Source organism: Phoxinus phoxinus, assembly GCF_949152265.1.
Source record: "Phoxinus phoxinus genome assembly, chromosome: 4".
NCBI classification, from domain to species: domain Eukaryota; kingdom Metazoa; phylum Chordata; class Actinopteri; order Cypriniformes; family Leuciscidae; genus Phoxinus; species Phoxinus phoxinus.
This window is the reverse complement of record NC_136879.1, coordinates 16,490,119-16,510,544: the sequence shown is the minus strand read 5'-3', so window position 1 is coordinate 16,510,544 and position 20,426 is coordinate 16,490,119. Positions and strand designations below refer to the sequence as shown.

Sequence of the window (20,426 nt, the reverse complement as noted above, 5' to 3'; positions counted from 1 at the left end):
ACACAATAACATTAAAACATGTACATTTACATCACACCAAAAATAAAACACACAAACCTATCAAGCATGGCTTTGGTTACAGGTTTGGTCAGAATATCTGCAACCATGGCTGCCGTAGGACAATTTTCAATAGTTATCTTTCCATCTTCAAGTGCAGATCGAACAAAATGATACTTAATGTCAACATGTTTACACCTTTGACGGCATATATGGTTCTTTGACAAAGCAATTGCCCCTTGATTGTCCTCATAAATTGTCACTGGTGTGTAAATACATTCATTGTGAAAAACATTGTGCAAAACAGCAGCTATTGCCGTATTTTGAAATGTAAGCGGGGTTAATGTCAATTAACAGATGAAATAGGCTACTATAGAACATTGTTTAGGACAGAAAAATAGAATCATAATTTAAAAATAGAGACGAGAACAATATAGGCCTAGGCTTTATTTCATATTGTAGCCTAGACGTCGGTGGGCGACATAAGCCTATTGCCCGTTGGGAGCAGCGTGATAAAATAATAAATAATAATAATAACAAAAATAACAAACAAAAATAAATTAGGTGCAATGAAGCTGATTAATTTTTACGATTCTATTGAGGATTGAGACGAATGAAGAGCGTTTTTCTGGAGAACACACACTGGAGAAACCGGGCATTTCTCAGTGAGTAAATTCATGGCCGAGTGGTAGAACTTAAGCATCGATCATTTGGATAACACTGGTTAAAATCCCGGACAAACATTGACTATTGTACATTTTATATTAGCCTATTAATGCATGTCATAGCCTATTATTAATGCAGACAATCAAACAAACAAAACATTTTTTTTTTCACAGGATAGCCTTTTTTTTTTGGTTCCTAGCCTATAAAGAGTTTGTAAAAACATGATTTTAAGCAAGGTGCGATATGCCAGGGGGGACGGGGATTTCCTTCTGGTCTAAACATCCCTGCTTCTGCTGAATTATTTTAATCCCCCCTCCCTCCACAGTAATCAATGCTATACATTACTTCACCAATAGACCATATAAAATAAAGATATGCAACAGGCACGTTTAGACGACAAACAATAAAATCAGAACCAGTTTCAGTTACGTTCATGGTTCCAGTGCCTTAATGCATGCACGGCTTTCAAAATGTCACAAAGCGTTTTGAGATTATTTTGAATTAAATATTGAAGTTTATAATTAAGTATTTTGGCACACCACGCCGAGTGGCGCTATCCATTGTTCTAAAGTCGGGTTTTATTCTGGCATGTTGAATTAGTGTTCGGCAGACGCGGCGGCTCGTTCATTTGGATTTATTTTTCTCATAACAGACAGCTAAAATAACTTAGGCTCTAATAGGCTACTCCGTAGTTTTTTAGTCATACAGATCAGAGTAGAGTAGCCTAGCCTACATCGTTCAAAACTGTAAACTTTTCATATTAGGCTAACGACAAAAGTTTATCTGCATGTCGTCTCTGTCTCCGGGAACTGCGCTTCATAAAAATGAACCGAAAGCCACTTTCCTCCGCTCAGTCACGATAAGAAATCGGGTATGTCTAAAGCCTTTAAATGTCTAAATATTAGGGCTGCACGATATGAGGAAAAGCTGCGATGTGCGATAACATTGTTTAATATTGCGATGACGATATGACTTGCGATAAATGTGATTGTTAACTATACTGTTCCCATGTCTTAGTGCTTTAATAGGTTCTTTGCCTGATAGGTCAAACGTTTATTACCTGCCTGGTTCAGAATAGGCTACACGATTTTGGCACGATCCGTTTGACGTATGGGTGTCGCGGAGATTCGTAATAACGACAACGGGCGTCCGGACGCAAGATTCGATCGTTTCATCTCGTATAGTGTGTCATAGTGGGCGACAACCTACGTCGCGTCTGCGATGCTTCACGACAGAAAGACTATAGCATGTTTAATTCTTTAACGGTCCTCCACGACGGGTTGAATATGTGAGCGAGGCGAAACTTGAGTGAGTGCAACAGTGAGTGTGTGTGTGCGACTGTGCGCGCGCCAGTGAGCGTGTGTGTGTGTGTGCGTGCGTGAGTGAGTGAGCGAGGGACAGTGAGTGTGTGTGTGTGCGTGCGTGCGTGCGTGCGTGAGTGAGTGAGCGAGGGACAGTGAGTGTGTGTGTGTGTGTGTGCGTGCGTGCGTGCGTGAGTGAGTGAGTGAGCGAGGGACAGTGAGTGTGTTTGTGTGTCTGTGCGTGTGAGTGAATGTTTGCGAGTGAATGTGTGTGTGTGACGGCACGCGATGACTGGTCGGAAAGCAACGTGTTGTCTGACATGTTTCTTGTCCACGATTTTAGAGTCAAAAACGTGTAAGTTAGTGCTAATCTGAGCCAGGCATTATTCATCGTGTCAGGCTGTCTGTTGCGATGTGTTCATCGCGGGAGTTCATATCGCGATGACGATGAAAATTCGATGTATCGTTCAGCCCTACTAAATATTTAATAAATGTTATCCGATTAGGTAATCCATATGAAACCGAGAGGTGCAGAGGATCTACTCAAACTAGCTATTATGTGAGCGCTTCCCAATGAGGAACGGACAAGGGTGAAAATCTCGCTATAATTAAATGTAGTCTAGGCTAAATCGCCCTGAATTAAATTGTAAAAACAGATCAGATAATGTATTTGTCGAAATGTTGCGATATTGTTTCATTTAAGTTCATAATTATTCTATAAATGTTATTTAGTTTAGCAGCAGCAAGCACTGTGGTTCGAGATTTATATATAAAAAAAATAATAGGCCTAATTCACAAATCGCGCACCCTGGTTGTAAGGATCCAAAGATCCCCGTGGAATTTAACATTGAGTTGAACATTGTATTCATGACAACAAATGAACATGCGTTTGAACAAATGAACATGTGTTTGAACAAATGAACATGCGTTTGTATTTCTTTTCTTTTACTCTTTTATGACAGAAATATTAGCCTACTAGCCTACATGTAGCCTAAATAATTAAATTATTTCATTATCAACACTTTACTAGCCTAATGCTAATGTCTAGAATAAGTGTGAATTGCGAATTCTCTTTGTTTTAAGTTGGTCTCAGACTCAGATCGCCTGTGGGGGGTTGGGGGTTCAGGAGGTGTTGAATGTTCCGTCTTTCATATGCAGAGTGAGCCTGATGACCAGGCAAAGGCAACATACTTTTAAAGATAAATCTCTCGATGTGTCCAAATGTAGGCCCTTAAATTATAAATATTGTAGTTTTATGTATTGTATTTAAAGGGGTTTCACACACACTTTCAGTTGAAGTGTTCAATCCATTTGTTTAAAAAAAGTCATTCTGTGTCTTTGAAGCAACAAAGGCTAAATCATTTGTTAGTTTTTTTTCGTGAATTGTGTGGACATAAGTATTATCAGCTGTATGATGGGTTTTTACCCTGAAATGTTCAATTTAGAAAGAGACCCGGTGCGCGCAGTGCAGGGAGACTAAATAAAATAAAATAAAAGAGATCCAGCGCGAGAGAGAAGCAAAGAAAAACGCATGATCTTAATTTATGTTGCTTGTTTGAACTGGTTTCGTTTTGTAGACAAGCCTACTGTTTGTTTATTTAGCTGCAATTTCTTTGGCAATAGCCTACAGATTTAAAATGTCGCAAGAATAAGATTCTGTTTCTTACTTAGAAAACTCGATGCAACCCTGTTTTAAATAAATAAACTGCCCCCGACACTTTATTTAAACCTTGAAATGCCCAGGATCTGTTTTCTTCCTTTGCTATGGCAGGTATCAATGTCATTCATCTCAATTTCGTGAATGATTCACAAAACAGTAATTTAGCAGATTAAAGCTTCGTCATTTTCATTTTCTGACACGATCGGCTGATAATCTTCCTTCATCAGTTTTCTCGTCTGTCCTCTACTGGAATGTAGCAAATTTATGTTGAAATGTGCCATTGATAATTAAACAAAACGCTTGACTTCAATAAACAGTTACCTATCTAAGCATCAAGAATGGTAAAACATTTAAGGCTGTCAGCCAAGGCTGAGATTCGGTCTCGCATCGCTTGAAACTCTGTGATGCTCGTGCTGTTGCGTTGTCCACTGAGCTATCGTCAGACCGCTGTTAACATCACGTTTTATGCTCTTACAAAGCCTCATTGATGTAGCCTAATATTTTTCTATTGCAATGTTTTGTGCTGAAATGTTTTCATTATTTATTAAATGCATTACATTTAATTTCAGTCTTGTGATTATGAATTCGTTTAACTACATGTTTCACTTGAATTGATCTGTTACCACATTTCAATCACTCTCAATGAGCCGCGGCGCGGCGGCAGATTACGCAATAGAGAGAATAAACTGACACTTTTCATAGTCTGCGAATGTAGCGCCTCTTAGCGGTCAAAGGCAGCAAATACACACCCACAATTTTAAAAGTCGTATTCTGGTTGAGTACCACTCAACTCACATGCAACTCGATAACAATAATCAATACTGGTTAGTGCATGGTCATCATCACATTTTATTCCACACTCATAATCCCTCAAATACTGTGGAGGCCTCTTCTCTCTCTGTGGATAACGCCTGCTCTCAATACTTTCCCTTTCACCTGTGTTGGGGCTTGGGTCACACATTTCAGATCTTATGTCCTGGGGATTTATTAATTCTATTTTCTCAGGTTTTGGTAGGTGAGTTTCGGCGCTCTCCCTACGCACATCATCTTCACACGTTAACTGATCTGTCTGAGTGTGGCATTCTGTCCCACTCTTTGTGAGAAACTCCACCAACCTACTTTTGTTCACTTTTTCTGAGTCTGGATAGAAAACTAGATATGCAGGGCTATTCTTGTCATAACCAATGAAAATCCCTTTTTCACATCGAGAGTCTAACTTTTTCTTGTTCTGTTTGTATGCATAGCACTCTGACCCAAATATTTTCATTTTTGAAAGATCAGGCTTCTTTCCAGTCAGCATATAGTATGGAGTCTGTTCTACACGTCTGGTATAACGTCTGTTGCGAATAACAGCTGCAGTCTGGATTGCATACGTCCATAACATTTTTGGTAAGCTACTCTCGATTAACATACACCTTGCCATGTCAAGCAAAGTTCTCCAGCTCCTCTCAGCTGTCCCATTCTGATGGGGTGAATAGGGAGCTGAGGTTTCGTGTCTAATTGCATTTTTAATTGAAGTCTGTTCTGACCTTCTTTGAAAATGACCGTCGCTCCCTGGGACGTCGCTGCCTTGACTGAGAAGATGTCCTGTGGAAAAGATGGGACGTACAGCGCCTCCATCAGCATCGTTTCCACCACTTGACCATTGTTGTCTCTCAGGCGAACTTTGGCCGTACCTTTCCTCAGGGCGATACCGCTGGTCCTCTCTCCATCAGCCAGCTCTAGGATGTGCTTATGTGGCTCAAAACTTTTATCAAAGTCCTTGAACTGTGTAATGTCCCGGATGATATGCGACGTGGCTCCTGTATCAACCATGAGACCTTTTCCCCTCACCCCGCTGGTCAGGACGGCATCCACTTGGCCCACCTTAAAAGCAAAGGTGTGGTCCTCCTCATCCACCACCTGCTTCACGTTGTCCCGCTTTCTCCACCTGCAATTCACATCCCTGTGCGTGGAACTTTTGCAAAGATGACACCACTGTCGCTGTTCTCTATGCTCACTCGTAGTAGAAATGCACTCCACAGCCTTATGTTCCTTCTGTCCCCGCAGTTAAAACAGGTCAATTTCATATTCCACCCGTCTCTTGCTTTCACCTTCATCACGCTGTCATCCTCTGAGCAAGCAGCACTAAACTTTTCTGTGCTCTCATAGCTCCTCAGCTTTGTTTTAATTTCCGTGAAAGTTATCGTTTCATCACTTTGGGTTATGTGGATGGAAAATAGCTTAAAAGAGTCCGGTAGGCCCTTCAGAACCATTGCAATCAACAAGCCATCACTTAAAGTCTCTTCCGCATTTCTCAAAGCTGTAATAGCGGTCTCTGCGCGAATGACATAATCTGTGACGCTCTCATTGACAGCTTTCTGAAGAGACGTAAGCTCTGTGTAGACACGCAGTGAGTGTTTATCGTCACTCATGCTTCTGGCTTTAGTGTAATCTCTACTCTTGTGGTCTCCTGGCCTCAGGTGTGTTTGCGGCTGGACTTCAGGCTCATGCTGGATATTATTAACATGCTAACGTGTGTTTTTCAGGATCCTTTCGATCTCTTTACGAGGTGGTGAAGGAGCTAAAAACCAGAGGCGACCGTACTGATTAAATGGGATTCCGCAAGTCGGATAGCAAACGAGTATGTTACTCACACTTTTTCCCTCTTGTTCTCTTCTGCCTTTAGTCTTCAGTCCTGACATAAACATACAGCTTTGATCAGAAGTGAAGATTGTAGATGCACATAAACTAAAATGGATCAGATTACTTACATTTGCAACAATTTTCTTCACTTTTTAGGTGCTCATCAGGTTTTTTAGGAAGAGCCGGCCTGAGAAGCTGGTGGACTTTGAAAGTTGACAACTTTATTCTTCATGAAATTCTCCAATAATCGTTTATTAAATTCTAATTTGGTAATTGATAAACCTGTATGTAGACCGTATAAGATATAGTTGAAAGCCTAGAAACATCAGTTGTAAAGTACATTGCTTTCATCTTTAATAAACTCTTTAAGCACAAAGTATGTGGTTTATTCCCAAGTATATTTAAGTAATTAAATGAATATAAACATGTGATTAATTGACTGATGGCTCGAATGAATGACAGGGCAGCTCAAGAGTTTACTTTGAAAGGCTCGCGAGATGAAAAAGTATCCTGGGCCTTTAGTCACGAGATCAGAGATTAGTTAGGAGTCAACTAACCTTCTGTCGACCTCTTTTCTTTAGCCCGGCTATTCCACTCCTTTGAGCCGAGACGCAGCGGCGATGTTGCTGCTACAGAAGCCTCTGACTAGCACACACGTCATGCACTTATATGACATTTTTGTGATGAAAGATGAAGACATCCTGGTTCTCGAATATCCGCATCACGGCATGACCTTGTTTGAATATGTCCAGAGAAACCGAGGCAGCCCGACTGAGTTTGTGGTGAAGCACATCATTCGGCAGCTCGTTGTGGCGCTGCAGCATTGCATGCATCACGGCATCTTTCACAACACACACATGAAGAACATCCTCATATATCCAAACAGTCTGCAGGTCAAGCTGATGGACTTCAGAGGCGCACTGATCCTCCCAGAGACACGTGAGTCGGCTTCTCCAACACTGCTCACTGTTGATGTGTTTGATGATGCTTTACTAAACTCTGCAAATGTGTTCCTACAGGAGCTGATGAACCCATTTTAAATACAGCGGTCAGAAAGTACGCTGAGTGGGCCGTGAGTGACGATATACGGATACTGCTGGATGTGCTGGTGCCCAAAATTAGCCGATGGTTTTGGCAAATGTCACATTTGTCCTAAGGTGAGACCAACAACAAGAGTGCATGTGTTTATCCAGTCTAATCGAAGTGTGTGTCTCTCCCCCGACTTTCCCAACAAAAATCCCGCCCCCTCTCAGAAAATACATAAAACGGGCATTACTGAGCTATATGCGTTTAAAAGTAGCCTATTAAAATGGTACAATGGCATTGCTCAGTTCAACGTGTTGGGAAATCGGGCATACAAGAAGTACACATGACAAAGCCAGCACTTTGGTCATCATCTTTCATTATTTCGGCAAATGTCTCCCACACTTTGCTCTTTCCATTTGTGTATTTGCGGAGCTTCCACTCCCCAGTCTTCACCTTTTCTCTTGCCGCCTCAATCTCTACCGTCATCTTCGCGCCAGTTATTCAGCCAATAAAGTGTAGGCCTATGTATTTCATAGAAAATTGTGTCTAGTACTATATCAATTACAAAGGTTTAATTGGCATCTTTATTTCAAACGACCCGACCGACCCTAATGTCTTAGAAATATTTTTGGATGACTCATAACCGCAGGCACCCGCTCATTTTGGATCAACACTGGCATCCAGAGAATATCATAGAAACAGCAAGAAATGCTGGGGGAAACCCGCAACATAAATTAACTTTTCCTCCATTTTGCTTAGGAACTAATGTGGTCGGAACCAAAGTTTACAGGATTGTGTTCTCTGGTATCCTCTCAGGCGGAGGACTTCTACACTCCGATTGGTTGCCGCCGAACCGCGTCATAGCTTATTACCATAAAGTTGACTTGATTTCAACTCTTCTCGCCGTCCAAAACGCGCCGCCCTTGCCGGAGCTCGTGAACGCACAGTAACGTGTGCTTTCCTGAGAGCTTACACCCGAAGCGCAGGAACTAACAGCGCCTGGATAATGGACTAAGTTATCTTTAGAGTCATTGCGCTAATGCTGTCAAAAACGCACACGGTTTACATATACAGAGTTGGTTATGTCTAAAGTGAAAGCAAAGATTTGAGAGAAAATCTAGTGCTTGTGTCATATGCGTGTATATTAAATGCGTCGCGTGCCGGTCTTAAAGCGACAGTAGCCTAATAGTAAACATGCTGCCGCTTGTCCTTAAGAAGGACAAGCCATCTTATGACTGTTCCTCCTATAGGCCTCTAAGTCTTCTGAATTGTGAAGTCAAGCTATATGCTAAGGTCTTAGCCACACGTTTAGAGCGCTACATGCCACACTTGGTTCATCATGATCAAACTGGGTTTATTAAATCTAGACTAGCATCGGATAATGTCCGTCGCTTGCTTCATATTATAGATTTTGCCTCCAATTCAGAAGATCAAAATGCCATTCTCTCTTTAGACGCTGAGAAGGCCTTTGATCGATTGGAATGGGGTTATTTGTGGTCTGTCCTCCAAGTTATGGGTTTTAGTGATAGCTTTATCTCTATGATAAAGTTATTATATACTAATCCCTCTGCAGTCGTTATAACGGGCAACAACTGTTCGGCTAGGTTCCCAGTCACAAGATCGTCCCGTCAGGGTTGCCCCCTATCTCCACTTTTATTTTCTTTATCTTTGGAACCTGTTGCCCAGACAATACGGCAGTCGGAGGCTTTAGAACCAATCATTGTTCAAGACACATCGCATTGTATCTCTCTGTATGCAGATGACATTTTAATTTTCACAAAAAATCCCTCTAAATCCCTTCCACATCTTCTTGACATTTTTAAGAATTTCAGCAGTATTTCAGGCTACAAAATAAACTGGACAAAATCGGCTTTATTGTTGTTGGGGGGACTGGATGACCAGATACCACTTTTTAATATTCCAGTTGTTAGTAATCTTACATATCTAGGAGTGTCCATCAGTCCCTCACTCAACTTGTTAACTGCTGACAATTATAATAAAGTTCTAAAAAATGTGGAGGGTGACCTGAATAGATGGGGGACGCTCCCTACTTCTTTTCAGTCCAGACTTTCAGTTATTAAGATGAACATATTGCCTCGTGTTAATTTTGTGAGTAGTATGATCCCCCTAGCTCCACCGGGTGGTTACTGGAAGAAGCTACATTCAATCATTAGCTCTTATTTATGGAACAGGAAAAAACCCAGAATCAAAGCATCTACTCTACAAAGACATCGATTTTCAGGAGGTGTAAATTTGCCCAATTTTGAGTGGTACTCCTGGAGCTTTGTTTTGCGCCCACTTGCTATATGGTCGAATCCAGAGATTTTGGTGTCATGGCGTCCCATTGAAGAACGATTAACATATCCATATTGTCTGCCTAGTCTGGTATATTCTAATATACCTCATAGTATAGTTAAACGCAATTTTGGTCCAATAATCTCTTATTTTTTCACTGTGTGGCATAAAGTCCACCGATGTGCCAAAATTCCATACACATTTTTCGCTCAATCCCCTATTTTTAATAATCACTCGCTTTTAATTGACAAGAAACCAATTATGTTCCCTCAGTGGCGCAATAGAGGGGTCTGTGTCCTTAAGGATATCATAGGGGAACAGGGTCTTCGTGCATTCCATGACCTAGAGAGAGCTTATAATCTGCCGGGCACTTTTTTTATTTACAGTTACGCACAGCTATGCGCGCTCAGGGCGTTCCTTGGGGTATTGAGTTGGGGAATCATCCCCTTCATGTAATTTTTGATACTAAGGGTAAAATCAAGGGTATTGTTTCAGAGTTATATAAATTCATGACTACAGCTTCACATAAACCTTTATCATTTATCAGACTCTGGAAGACAGATATTAACATCTCTCAGGACCCAGACTGGTCTGTGGTTTGGTCAAATATTTCTTTATCATCTAGAAACCCAGATCATCAAATGATACATTATAGATTAATTCATAGGTCCTATTTAACCCCGCGAAGATTACAGCAAATGAAATTTAGAGATAACCCATATTGTGATTTCTGTCCAGACAATACTATTGCTACTTTTTACCATATGGTGTGGCAGTGTCCAGAGGTCAATAGATTTTGGCATAGTGCTTCATCCACCATGTCTAGTATCATCAAAGGACCCATTCCTTTCTCTCCATGCTTGCTTCTGCTCAATGACACATCGTCTTTAAAGCTAAGTATTAACGATAGGCGTCTTCTTTTGGCTGGTTTGACAGCCGCCAAAAAAATGATAGTCTGTCGTTGGAAACCCCCACATACTTTGTCAATGAGGAAGTGGCTCTCCTCCTATCGGGAAATTGTTCAATTAGAGCTTTCTACAGCACGTTTACATTATGCTAAAACCTCCAATATTGACTGTTGGTCAGAGGTATTAGAGAAAATAAATGAAATGATGTAGATAAGGTCAGACTTTTTCTTTCTACTATTGTTTACATCTGATTTTTCTTGATTTTATGATGTGAGGGAAGAGGTTAGGATGTGCTTGATACTTTCAGATATATGAGATTTATCTAACATATACACAATATCCAATGTCCTGCTCTGGGTTCTATGGTGTGGTGCGGATCTCTGTGGATGTCAGAGGGGTGGACGGGTGGCAGTGGGAGTGGGCTGTGTGTGTGGTTTTTTTTTTTTTTTTTTTTTTTTTGGCTCAAGACCTTGAGCGAATCTTGTCAGGGGTTGGAGGGGGGTTTTTGGTTGGGTAGGATATGGGGAGGAGAAGAGAAACTGGCATCAGAATAAGTAACATTTTAATGTGCTTATGTATATTCAATGATGATGTAATTGGCTTATTTTTCTCTTGTGAAGGTGTTTCCTCTCCAATGTGTATGATTGTAAGAAAATAAATAAATAATTGATCACAAAAAAACAAAAAAAACATCAACTGACGGTGCAGATCTAATATCAGGGGGAAGAGCATTCCACAGTCTAGGGCCAGCGACTGAAAAAGCTCGATCACCTTTAGTTTTAAGACGAGTTCTTGGAACAAAGAGCAGTAAACAATTAAAGGACCTTTGAGATCTACCAGAGTTCATAAGCACCAAGTCCTTGATATATTCCGGGGCCAACTCGTGAACAGCTTTATAAACATATAACAAAATCTTATACTGTATCCGATATTTCACAGGGAGCCAATGAAGCCTTTTCAAAACAGGAGTAATATGCTCCCTTTTCTTAATACCAGTAAGGAGCCTCGCTGCAGCGTTTTGAACCAGCTGCAATCTTGAAATAAGAGATTGACTAATTCCTACATATAGAGCATTGCAGTAATCCAAGCGTGTGGAGATGAATGCGTAGATCACTGTTTCCAGATCAGGAACAGACAAAAAAGATTTCATTTTCGCAGTAGTCCTTAACTGATAAAAACAATGTTTTACCGCATTTTTAACCTGATGGTCAAACATAAGAGCAGAGTCAAAAATTACACCTAGATTTCTTATTTTTAGGCTGAACGTATGTTTCCCATATACCTAGAAAATCGGTTAAACCACTGTCAGCCTTCATCCCAAACACCATGACTTCAGACTTGCTGGCATTTAACTGCAAGCAGTTTTGCTGTAACCAACTAGTCACCTCCTTTAAACAAGCAACCAGGGATAAATTAGGGCTTGATCCTCCTTATATGGAGAAATGTTTTCATCAAAAACCTTCATTTCTTTTCGACTGAAGAAAGAAAGACATGGACATCTAGGATGACATCGGGGTGAGTAAATTATCAGCAAAAGTTTTTAAAAAAAGTGAACTAATCCTTTAATCACAAAAAAACTGTAATTAGGCCTATATTAGGGATGGGCAAGAGCGATCGAGTACTCGATACTCGTTCGTGACAGCGACGATCGATCATGAAAACAATGATCGCCCTGACTTAAAAAAATATATTCGTATTTTTCCTGATTGGTTATTGCGGCATTTGGGCCGGTTCCTGAGGTCTGATTGGTTACCGTAAGAGAGCACGCCTTCCAGACCGGCGAAATAAAGTGAAACTGGATTTGAAAATCACTGCACTGCAGGGATGCCAGGACTTACTTGATCATGAAATGCAGTTAAGTGCGAGATGTGCGGCGCTAATCTATATTACATAACATTATACTGAGAACACGATTGTAATATAATTTTGTAAATTCTTTGAGCTTTAGTTTTTCAGCGCTGTTAAAGGAAGCTCGCTCACGTGTTACACATCAGACTCGCACGGTCAAGTTCATGTGCGCATTCGCGTCCTTTTGTGCAGATGTAAGTTGCAAGATTACTTTTGTTGTCTATATCTGATTAATCACAAATACAAGACGTGTTTAATTTAGTTTAATAACCAGCTAGCAAAAAACTGCAGTTTACCGACCGCACATTCACTCTTCAGTCTCAGCTCCATTGCAAGATTGGAAGATGGTTGTTTCTAGTTATGGCTTTGAAAACGCGCAGTGATCACTGTAATCACTTTCTATCATGAAAAATGAAATTAAGTGCAAGATGTGCAGCGGCAATATACTCAAGATATTCAGCATTATAATGAGAACAGGATTGTGATAGTGTTGTAAATTCTCTGTGCTTTAGTTGCTCGTGTATCAGCGCGCTGTTAAGGGAATAGCGCATCCAAGATTTCCCTATCAAACCACTGACTGTAAAAAAACTAGTTCACATGCGCATTCGCGTCCTTTTGTTCATGGAAGTTGTAATGTTACGTTAATGTTATGTATCTAGGATATCTGATTATTAATCTCATAGGTTTTCGTAGAACGTGCTTCAGTTTACTAGAGATCATTTACTCTTCAGCTTTACCTCAAGCAGCTTTTCCTTTCAGATGTTTCTTTTTCGAAAACATTCATGCATCATCGTGTTATTTTTTCTAGTCATAAGTTCATGTTTTCATGTTTAATGTCATATTTTTATTTGTCAACATTAATTTTCGTAACATTTTCATGACGGACACGCCACGCCCCCCGCACAAGCCCCACCCCCCGCACAAGCCCCACCCCCCTGATTACTCGAGTACTCGTTTTTGAGACCTGTTGATGATCGAAATGAGAAAATGACAAAAATGCCCATCCCTAAATGATATATTCCATTACTCCTTTAATACATGTCCACATTAATAATATAATACAATTCTAAATGCATATCCAACATTTCTGCCGCCATGGCGTGTTTAGTGTTACTACAGTAAATCTGTGGTAAATTATGGTGATTTGTAGATTGCAAAGCCTTCAGACTGTATGGTTGCGCTCCGCGTCTCTCCTGTTTGTCAGCGCTGTCTCATCTGACTTTAAACTATTAAATCATCACTGAGACATTCATGCACTTCACTGAAATCAGGCGCTTCTCACTGGATCTCACAGCGCGGTGTAGTGCTCGCGCGACATCGATCAGAGTAAACACGTTTGCTCACGCTGCCCAGTGGATACATGGTTCGTGTAGCGCGGTTCAAATGAGCAGCGCTGTTTCATTACGCTTTTGGCACATAAACATTATATTGGACATTTATCAAACTCTTGTTATCGTTTTATCGAGGAAAATTAATCACGATAGTTATCGTTTTATCACCCAGCCCTATCGTTGCATAATGTAAACTATATTACGACCTAGCTCTAAACGCGATTATAGGGCGTGAAGATATTCTAGACACAAACTCCATGGTTCCTGTAAAGCTGCTTTGAATCGGTGTGTGGAGTTGCAGGTTATGGCAAGTATGGTTGTGTGTGTGTGTGTTGGCCTCCTCTAACTGACGCGGTGTTTGTGTCGGGCAGGAGCGCAGACAGCAGCAGCTCCAGATGCTCTCGGACTCACTGCAGCTCGAGTGGCAGCAGCAGCACTCGCTCAAACTGCAGGCCTTGTCCACACTCTACCAGCACAGCCTGAAGACCGTCGGGCACGCACGCCGCAGCGCGCAGGAGAATGTGAGTGAGCGAGGACTGGACAGGCGGCTTCAGGTGGCCTGCGCTTGTATTTAAAGGGGACCTTTAGTGCAAACTTTTATATTAACTTTTTTTCACTTTTATGTTGTTTTTGAACATGATAGTGTCCTCAGTGTGTGAACACAACCACCCTATGGTGGTAAATATCCATCCACTCCGCTTGCTGTTTCCCCCATAAGTCTGCAGCATGACCGCGAGTCTTCAGTTGCGGCCCGGGTGAAGGATCTCTTAATGTGTTGTGTGCAGGAGCTGGATCTGGAGGCGTTGGCTGAGAAGAGTGTGGAGAGGCAGGAGCGAGCGGACGAGAGACATCGGGAAGCGCTCCGAGCTCAGCGCCCGCAGACACGAGGAGGAGCAGCAGCGCTGCAGGTCCGTGCGCAAAGAAACACCCTAGAAACCGATCTGTGCCTCTAGAGGCTTCACATGGAAACTGTTGTTTCCTTGTGTCACGATCATGTGATGTGGTTGTGACGACAGGCTCATTGAGGCTCGGAGGAAAGCTCTGGTGGAGAAGAAGCGAGCCGTGAGAGTGGCCAGTCTGCCGCCGCCTCCGCCGAACCCAGTGGAGGTACAGAGCCAGCCAGTCACTCTCTGTGTTAGAGCTGTTAGCACACATGATGTCATTCCTGTGATGTGTTTCCTGTCTCAGAGCATCGGGAAGGCCACGCCACCGCCTCTCAGGTCAGCAGCAGCAGAGCTGTTCTCGGGCACACACTGTCACATGCCTCACGCCGCTGTGGAGACACACACCGAGCAGGTATTTCATCTTTTATTAGAATATGTGATTTGATTTGATATGAATGTATTTGCTCTGAAATGAAACTTTTTCCCTCTCTATCATAGAAATCGTCTTTTCAAGCAAACTACTACAGTTTCCCAGCCAAATAGATTAAAAATGTTTTAATGCAAGAATAAAACTACAGTAGAATCTAGTTAAATGTAATTTAGCCATGTTTTCCACAGTGTTTGGTGCCAAATGATCACAAGGAAGATGATGTGTTCATTTATGTGCCCCAAAGTTGCAATACATTATCATAAACGCCGGCAGTGTTCACATGCATTTTTAAAAACCTTTAAAAGCAGCCTTACACGTGAGCTACACGGCTGTTAATCGATGGTATTTCCTTCTGTCTTTATTTCAACTTGGCTTTAAAATCTGTTTAATAGCAGAAATGGGACCGTAGTCACCATACCGTTTAAAAGGTTAATCATGCGGCGCCCGAGTGCATTTGACCGGCATAAAAAGGTGCTTGACTGGTGGATGCTGTGGTGTGTTCTGCTCAGCCGAGCGCTCGCCAGGCCGCGGCGCTGGAGCTCCAGCGGGTGGAGGATCTGCGGCGAGAGGCAGCTCGCGAGCGGCAGGAGAAGGCTCGTCTCAGGGGAACACACGCGCTGCGGAGAGAGCAGCACACACAGGTAGAGCCGTGCGAGTGTGTGAAAGAGCACCACAGACTCAGTGTAATCACCATGGGAAAATTACGTTCATCTATGTCATCTTTTTACTCTTTTAATTCATTTTATAACTATCGTATCTCTTTTAATTACTTTTTATAACTTTTTTAATTTCCCTTTTATTTTTTTGATTTATTTTAATTCCTTTCTATGTAAAGCATTTTGAATGGCCAGAGTGTATGAAATGTGCTACACCTCTGTGTGTGTGTGTGTGTGTGTGTGTGTGTGTGTGTGTGTGTGTGTGTGTGTGTGTGTGTGTGTGTGTGTGTGTGTGTGCAGGACCGTGCACGGCTGCTCTCTGAGCTGGAGCGACTGCAGACGGCTGATCTGCTGCGCCGCAGACAGGAGGTCCACGTTGTGCCGGCGCAGATCTTCCAGTCTCTCTACAGACAGGAAGAGCTCCGGGACGAGCAGCAGCGGGAGCTGGAGATCGCCTTCCAGGACGTGTACACGCAGGAGCGCAGTATGTGCTGTCTCCTCACTGCCGAAGTACAGACGTTTCATCGTCAGATGAGCTCTAGTTAAAGGATAACCTGACCCTCTTCAGTGGACATGAACGATCACTCAAACCCTGTGTGTTGTTGCTCTGGATGTGATGATGCAAACTAGGGCTGTCAAAATGGCTGAAAAGCTACATTTGAATTTCTTTAATATTAGCAAAATTCGAATAATATTCTAATGAAGACTAAATGTTCAAGGGAAAGAGGGTGCAAGCGAGCGCAATAAGCAAATATAAACCAAATCAAACATCGCATCTTATATTGAAATTAAATGACATTTACTTTTTGAAGTAAATTAACTTTTGAAACAAATATTCTTAAATAAAATCTAATTTCCTTAATGTACATGCAAGGAAAATTAGGCTGCAATTCTGCTCGTGTTCGTGCAGCAGTAACTGAGAAAACATGCTTTAACACAAAACAGCAAACTGCCATTCAGAAACAGTCCCCTTCTCACTACACATTAGTGATGTTTTTGGCGGCCCGTTTTAATTTTAGTCTAGTCTTTGTGTCAAGCTGGCATTTTAGTTTTTGTTAGTTTTAGTCGACGAAAACTGATGATATTTAGTCTAGTTTTAGTCATTGAAAATTTGTGTTTTAGTCTCGTAAGTAATGCAATTCTCTTTAACCCAGTCAATATAGTATTTCAAACAAGGTTCTTATTATATTTATGGCTGTGACGGTGGCAGTTTTTTACCACCTCGTTGCTAATGGACCAACTACCGGTGGGTAGGGGGGTGTTGCTTAAAATCAAAATAAAACTTGTTTTATATTACCACACAAAGACTTCCACTCTGTGCTTTGAGAGGGATGTGGGACACGAGCAGAAGAGACCATCGATCTCTTTTCTGATATCTTCATGTTTTCTACTTGATATAAAATGGTCTGAAGAGCGAATTTTATCCTCCACAGCGGCGAGGCATTTAGGCTATGTGTTTGATATTGCGCTGCTAGAGAAAGTGAAGCTTTAGCCTACAACTAAACTTGACGCGCCTTACCATGTTAATAACAAGCACAAACTGCAAAGAACCGGCAAAAGTCATGATTATGCATTCATATATATCAATGAGACAATTTAATGGAATAATATTGTTAAATTCGCTAATAATCGGTTGACCAGATCGCTGACCAGAATTCAAAGCCGACAAAGCTTAAGTGTATGGGCTCACGCTCAACTCTCTCATTCACTGTGACGTTATAACATTTCATCTCGTCTCGTTTTGAAGAAAACGAGTCAACGAAAATGAAGAGACATTTTAGCATAGTTTTTATTTTGTAAACCACATTTAGTCTCGTTTTTATTCGTCACCAATATTGCATTATACATTTAATTTTAGTCATCGTCACATGACCAGCATTTACGTTGCGTCTCGTTTTCGTCAGGTGATAAAGGTTCGTTGGCGAAGATATTTCGTCATGGTTTTCGTTGACGAGAGCAACACTACTACACATCTACGTGTTCGTCAAAAACACCAGGCGCTCAACATGATCTGAGTGAGTGCTGAGTGAAAATAGCCAAAGATACAACGTAGTTCCACAGAAAGTTTTTTTTATTACTCCCATTCTCAAGCAACAACCCGCGAAGAACACGCAAGTCTCACCGACCCCCGTGATCATCACATTCTCACAGACTCTCGCAATTATACATTCCCTCGCACATGAAGTTAACACTGAGCGGTGTCAGTTGACAGTTTTCAGCTGATAAAACACACGCTCCGCTCTGACCGCACAAGTATGTCGTTGCACGATTTTTGAGTGTTTTTGTCAGCATCAATTACAAATGACCAACGCAGCTGTACTGGATAAGCTAACAAACAAACACTGTCAGTTACATCATGTCTCTTTTGCATTCGAATGTGCAGTTAATTTTTTTTTTTTTTTTACGATTATGCAAAATTAATTTTGATTTGAAAGTCCTAATGCATATGAAGATCTCTTTGCATATTGACTGCTTTCCCTCATTTGATCTTCTCCAGAGGTCAAAGGTGACGTGGTACTGCAGCTGGTGCCCGAACCTCTTCCTCCTCTGTCTGCTGCTAGTCATGACGAGGAGCTGGATGTGACCCTTGACCCTGAATGTGCAGCTGAAGGGGAGGAGCCTGATACCCCTGTGACTGAAACACCCTGTGAGCAGCCAATCGGAGAGCAGCATGTCAGATCTGCAGTGACGGGAGCGCGATGATGATGATGATGTTCTCTCTTGTGTTGGCAGATCCTGGTCGACGGGCTCTGAGGAGACTGCTGGACCGCATCAGGAGCCAAAGAGACCGCCAGCGGGCCGCTGCTACAGCGCTGACGTCACACGGGGGAGACGCTGATGTGGAAGTCTTGAGTGTGGAAACGGGATCGTTGAGCGGCCAGGAAAAGGCACCAGAGGGCAGTGTAGAAGAACAGACGTCCAGCCTAGCGCACCCTGACAGCGGTAAAGCTTCAGCATTGTTCAGCACTTGCACAATGTTTTTAAGGATGCACGTTCACGTTATACAATAATACTGGTTATGAGAGGAATGATGCCACTATTTAAGTGTTTACTGGGTTAAAGGGGGAAGCATTCTGAGTGACACTTTCTTGGCAACAACATTTGCTAAATCAATATCCTAATCAACAGCATAGCCTTAAATTACCAATCGACTCTTTAAAATTTGCTAGACTAATTATTTTCTCATCAACTACCGGTAATAGGATAATAGACTAAAAGTCACATGGATTTCTCCAATCCACACACCACTGGCACATTTCCTTCATTTGTGCTTGAACTGATCATTTGTGTGTAAATTTAAGCATTTCACTTATTTTTCAGTATATTAATAGTAGGGGTGTAACGGTTCACAAAATTCACGGTTCGATACGTTTTTGATACAGCAAAAAGAAAGAAATGCCAGAGAAATTTCCTTGAAATGTTAAGTTACTTTTTTATTTTGAGGGTTCCTACATCTTGAGACTTTTAGTTTTATATAAATGTGGGTAATATTTGAAGGATGAACAAATAATGTTTTGGTCATCACAATAAAATATAATTTAAATATGATAATATTTGAGTTTTGAAGTGCTGGAAAAAGATGTGCCTTTTCCTGCCAGACTTCTATGATTACAGTGAGTGTTACTACAGTAAATGCATGGTGAATGTTGCTGATCTGTGGACTTAAAGCCTATATCTAGTTAATTCACGGCACAATGTGTCTCCTGGTTTCCACGTCAGCGCTGTTCGATCTAATAGAGATCTACGGTTAATAACGGAGACATCTGAATGCTTCTCACGAGATCTCGCAGTGATGTTATTACTTCAAATGCTTTCTTCACTGGATCTCTGTGTAGTAACAGTGTCGCCTGATCAAGATCGGCTCGCGCTGCACTGATATTGGTGGTCCAAACTGATAAACGGTCCGCGAAGCACAAAATAATGAGTAGCGCAGTTTCGTTCCGCTTTCATTACGTTTGTCACGTGATGTTGGGCAACGTTGTGATCGCACCGGCAGGAAAAATGCGTACCGAACCGAAAGCCTCGTACCAAACGGTTCAATACGAATGCGTGTATTGTTACACTCCTAATAAATGAATGGTGCTCAGTGTCACACTGGCTCGTGTCTGCTGCTGATTAGTGCTGTGGTGTCGCTGCTCAGGGCCTGACGTGAGCGATGAAGCTGTAGTGGCAGGAACGCTGCTGCCGCCAGAGGAGCGCGACCAGCCGGAGCCAGCGTCCGCCGAGAGCCAGAGCAGAGCGGCCCACGTGAGTTCACTGATCACAGTCTCCAACATGATGCGCTTCCCGTACACTACGATCCTTCAGGCGGCGCTCAAGCGGCTGAGCTGTGATGTGAAACTACTGGTACCTGAATGCCTGTGTAACACACATGCTTCATGAGGGTCTCTACACTTGATCTGAGCTCACTGTCGTCATTCACTGTTATGGTTTTTCCTTTCTTGTAGTGTGTAATAGAGCTGTTTGTGAATGTGAAAGGTATGCAAAGATCAAAGTGCACGACAAATATAGTAGTAAAAGAGAAAATACTCGTCAGTAATTAAGTCACTTACTTCCTTTTACATACCTACGAAACAATGTAACAAATTTGCATAATGCCAGCCTATGGCGTTCATTGGCTGCCTGCAAACGACATCTGCCCTACAAACTACAGCCTGTTAAACATTGAAATAAGTATCCGTAAATCATGGTAAAGTTAAATATTATAATTATATTTCCACACAAATATAAATGAGTCATATATACAGTAATGGATGCAAATATTGCTAGTAAAAGTGAACGAAAGGAAGAAAGGTTTA

General features: G+C 41.7%; 1 protein-coding gene across 2 annotated transcripts in view; it reads left to right on the top strand.

The window, feature by feature from the left end:
* The first annotated feature begins 7,133 nt into the window (after positions 1 to 7,133).
* The window catches only part of LOC306997965 (centrosomal protein of 295 kDa-like), a 29,182-nt gene continuing 15,889 nt past the window's right edge, over positions 7,134 to 20,426 (top strand). For both annotated transcript variants that reach the window (XM_079611623.1, XM_079611624.1), the window contains exons 1-11: positions 7,134 to 7,188; positions 7,269 to 7,406; positions 14,029 to 14,178; positions 14,443 to 14,565; positions 14,674 to 14,764; positions 14,846 to 14,953; positions 15,481 to 15,612; positions 15,928 to 16,111; positions 18,125 to 18,274; positions 18,361 to 18,570; positions 19,769 to 19,875. In XM_079611623.1, coding sequence (XP_079467749.1) covers positions 14,177 to 14,178; positions 14,443 to 14,565; positions 14,674 to 14,764; positions 14,846 to 14,953; positions 15,481 to 15,612; positions 15,928 to 16,111; positions 18,125 to 18,274; positions 18,361 to 18,570; positions 19,769 to 19,875 — 1,107 coding nt within the window. In that variant the 5' untranslated portion in view covers positions 7,134 to 7,188; positions 7,269 to 7,406; positions 14,029 to 14,176. The remainder of the gene's footprint in view (positions 7,189 to 7,268; positions 7,407 to 14,028; positions 14,179 to 14,442; positions 14,566 to 14,673; positions 14,765 to 14,845; positions 14,954 to 15,480; positions 15,613 to 15,927; positions 16,112 to 18,124; positions 18,275 to 18,360; positions 18,571 to 19,768; positions 19,876 to 20,426) is intronic.